This window comes from Penaeus vannamei, chromosome 31 (genome assembly GCF_042767895.1).
Source record: "Penaeus vannamei isolate JL-2024 chromosome 31, ASM4276789v1, whole genome shotgun sequence".
Taxonomy (NCBI): Eukaryota; Metazoa; Arthropoda; class Malacostraca; order Decapoda; family Penaeidae; genus Penaeus; species Penaeus vannamei.
In genome coordinates, this window is record NC_091579.1 from 342,365 (window position 1) to 347,103 (window position 4,739).

The 4,739-nt window shown below is 31.8% G+C and overlaps 1 protein-coding gene across 2 annotated transcripts in view; it reads right to left on the reverse strand.

Annotated features, from left to right (window-relative positions):
- LOC113800653 (carbohydrate sulfotransferase 11) overlaps positions 1-4,739 on the reverse strand; it is a 24,681-nt gene that overhangs the window by 9,132 nt on the left and 10,810 nt on the right. Inside the window, exon 1 of one of the 2 annotated variants that reach the window (XM_027351453.2) lies at positions 3,029-3,479. The exons of the other annotated variant lie outside the window; for it this stretch is intronic. Within the exon in view, the coding sequence (XP_027207254.1) occupies positions 3,029-3,460 (432 nt within the window). The 5' untranslated portion in view covers positions 3,461-3,479. Of the gene's footprint in view, positions 1-3,028; positions 3,480-4,739 lie in introns of those variants that run through there. 2 annotated transcript variants of the gene reach the window in all.

A 4,739-nucleotide genomic window follows, 5' to 3' on the forward strand; every position in this document is an offset into this window, starting at 1 on the left:
CACGGGGCAGGTTGACACACAAAGCCAAGATTAGCGGTGTATGCCTCTAGTGTTTGCTTCACCTACACGATGTGGAGTGATTTGCCGGGGCGTTATAATTGTTCGTTGTTTCAAGTTTGGTTGTGAGTTGTGGAATTCGTTTGTTATCCATATCCCTCTAAATCAAACGATAAAAACTTCTGGGTGTTTTGAGACCAATTAAAAGAAAATCAGCGCAATGATGATAATGATAATAATAATAATAATGATAATAGTAATCATAATAATAATAATAATAACAATAATAATAATAACAATAATAACAATGGTGATAGTAGTACTAGAAATAATAATAATAATGATAATGATAATAATGATAATAATAATAAGGATGATAGTAATGATTGCAATAATAAAGATGATAACAAAAGTAATAGTAACAATAGCCATGATGATCATGATAATAATAGTAATAATAATAAGAATAATCATGTTAATGACATGGATAATGATAGTGATGACGGTGATGATGATAATGATGATAATAATTAAAATCATAATACTTAAAATCATAATAGAAATGATAATAACAACAAAAGTAACGACAACAGTAACTACGATAGTAATAATAATGATAACGATATTGATAATAATATTGATAACAATAATGATAATGGTAATAATACCTATAACAGCAGCAGTAATGCTAATAATGAGGATAATCGTAATAACGAAAATAATGATAATGATAACAATAATGATGATAAAATGATGATAATAATAATAATAATGATAGAAAATATATAATAATAATAATAACAATAGTAACTAGAAGCACTCATAGACCGCATACCTTCGCCAAGGCAATAAGGTCATTGAAAATATCCACATTAAAATCATATCTTTCTTAAGTACACAGGGGACGTTCGTAAACACGATTGATTGATGTCGAACGTACAAATTCTACTTGATGTGCAGATCAAGGTCACTGGAATTACACGAAATATTAATCTTAATATATTCACATGTGTGATTATCCACAGCTGGCAAATATGGTTTGTCATTACCAGAAAAGTAAGGAAAAATGTTGAATTGAAATTATGATAAATCATATGATGGATTATTTTTGGTACTGTACCAAATATGGCGTGGATGTTTTGATGATGCTTATACGATAATAAAAACTAACGATAAAAATATATAAATAGTATACAAATAGTAATAATGAAAAGAATAATGAAAATGGTCAAACAGCGACAGTGAACATGAGAATCTTCACCAGAAAACAACAATAATAAGCAACATAAGAAAATGATCGTACCAACCCTCCAAATTGAGATAGAATCGCTAGTCTTAGTTATTCTTTCCTCTGCTGTTATTATTTCTATAGCAATAGCATCGGACTCTCATATTGCTTTAAGGTCATCAACCTTCCTTAGGTAATAGTTTCATTGGCCATTCAGTAAAGAGAAAGAGCGCATGCACAAGTACACACATGCACATACAGATATACATATATACATCTACATATATATATATATATATATATATATATATATATATATATATATATATATGAACATACGTATAAACATATATATATATATATATATATATATATATATATATATATATATATATATATATATAAATATACATAAGAATATACATACACACACACACACACACACACACATATATGTATATATATATATATATATATATATATATATATATATATATATATATATATATATAAATATATATATATATATATATATATATCACACACACACACACACACACACACACACACACACACACACACACACACACACACACACACACACACACACACACACACACACACACATATATATATATACATACATACATACATACATATATATATATATATATATATATATATATATATATATATATATATATATATATATATATATATATATATTACAACTGGAGTGCATCCAGGAAAGTTCTCGAGGTCGCTCGACGTGCGCCTACTCCAGGCACTCATGATAGGAGGGAGCTCAAGGTTAGTGAATAATTTCCGTCATTTACGAAAGAAGAAAGTGTTCAGGCCGATGGGCGACTTAGGAGGCGAGGTAATGTGTCATCGTTAGCGATTTGTGCTCGAATGGCAACTGCGCAATGTATGTGTCTAATGATGAAATTTGGTGATGATCTTGATACTAACGAATAACCATAAAACTTTAAACTATAATGGTTAAAGTGATAACAACAGCATCGACTATGAAAATGATGATGATGATGATAATGATAATGATGATGGTGATGATTATTGATGATGATTATGATACTGATGATAATAACAATAATAATAATGACAATGATGAAAACAGCGATGACGATGATAATACTGAAAATAATAATAACAATAAAAAGAATCATAACAAAGATAATAATAATAATGATAATGGTAATGGCAATAATGATAACAGCGATAATGATCATAATATCGAACAGGCGTGAATGAGAGTGAATGTTTTCACAACGCAAGAGATATATACCAGACCGGTTCCGATCACATCTTCCTCAGAAATATGATCTGTCGAAAATATTCTCATTCATTCGCTGTCTACATTTGTCGCAATGAACAGTGTTCGATGATGATAATAATAATACAAATGCTAACAATATGATGATGATGATGATGTTGATGCTAATAATCATCATTATTATATGATAATGATAATGGTAACTATGATACTCATAATGATAACAGCATTAGTAGTAATAGTGATAATAATAATAATAAAATAATTACAATAATGCTGATAACAATAACAGCAACAGTAACATTAATGATGATGATAACAGTAATAATAATAATAATAGTAATAATAATAATAATAATAATAATAATATCAATCATGATAATGATAACTGATATCATAGTTTTTATGATGAAGGTGTTGCTGCTGATGATGCTTATTCCTACTAAGTCATTGGAACTTAAAATAAAAATAAGAAAATTAAATAATCAAATTATTTTGCTTGTAATCACCTTCGCAGAAATACAAAGAAAGAGATTATATTCCTCGATGTAATAATTCCTAAGGATGTCAATAGCTCTCAAAACTCGGGTCTTCAATTCTTTGATCAGAGAACAGTTCCCTCGTAGGATCTGATTCCTTTGATCCAGCCTTCTTTTTACCTCCTCGAACGAGGTTTTCACACTTATATTTTTGGCGGGAGCTGATGTTACCCCAGACCAGCTGCGACGGTCTGGGGTAACACTCGAGGTTACGTTGAGGAATTCATCCCCCCCAGCCTCTGAATTCAAGTTGTTTCGACTTTGCTGTTCTTGAAGAGCGAAGTTAAAGGCTTGGGATATTCCGTTCGTCACAAATGTGCGCATACAGATTTCCAAAGACACGAGCACGATCAACACGAGGAACACACGCCCATAGTACGTTGAGTCTAGAATCGGCAGCATCGCGGAGAGCGTTGGTGCAAACTGCGTTCGCTCACACTTATTGGTGACGATCACAGGTGTTATGATGGAAGGTGGGCTCAAAGGTGTGATCTGACTAGTTGACCGAATATGCATTAATTATTGATATATTTAAATTTCAACTTTCATCTATTACACACGCACCGACTTGTTAACGTTATCAATGGTAATGATAACTAATCTATTTTTTTATGATAAAGGTGCTGGTGCTGTTTATCATTATTCATCACTATCAGAATTTTCTGCATTAATGCAAATATATTGGTGCTTTTGTTGTAGATGGAAATTTAAATCAGCAAAATATTTAATAAACGCTTTGTATGGCAGTTGGTCTGAGGACACCTTTAAACGCTGATACCCCCATATGAGGCAGCACATATTTATTATTTCATTTCATTTTGCAACTTTATTCGTTTCGATTTCCCTTCCCGTCCTTCACCCACTGTTCGTTCGTGATTATGTGAGTAGGATTTTCGTTCGTTATTATGGCCGAGTCAGAGCTGCAGGCTCCTTTCCTTCTAAGATTCTATTCCTAATGCTTGGGAAACCCAGCGACATTTGTCCTCAAGAGACTGTAATTCTGTGTCCCTCTTAAGAAGTCTACGAAGGTATCCTGGAGGAATAATTTCTTTAGATGTCCTTTATTTTATTTTCGTTCGTATTTGCACCGCATCTCTCCGTTATCTATTTCTGTCAAAGTAGATAGGGTAGTCAGTTGGTAGCAGTTCAGCATTGTTCACCATCTTTACTAAAGTCTTTTGTATGGGAGAAGACCCTCTCCACAAATCGCACAGGATGCCTAGAAGACTAAACTGAAATCTTATGGAAGAAAGAACTCGAACTCTGAAGTACTTCGCCAGGGATTTTCATAATTCTTAACAGACATAATTCTTATTTTTACATTTGTTTGGGTTTTAAAAATGCATATGCAGTTTTTTTTTTTATTCATTATTTATATATTTATTTATTTATTTATATATTTTTGATTGATTTATTTTTGCTGCCTTCAACACCAGGAATACCTGATCGATTAACAACACCAGCGCATGTGTATGTCCAGGCTGCTTCGAATCACGTGGTCGCTCACTCTGTAATTTTAATATTTCAAACTTTATCTGCTAAATTGTTTTCCATAAAAAATTATATTCGACTAGAACGAAATTGGTGTTAATTATTTGTTTACGTTTTCTGCAGCCCTTCTCCTACCTTGCTGTGGCCTGCTTTTCCTGCCACACAGAACTGCCCCAAGACCTGCAATGGC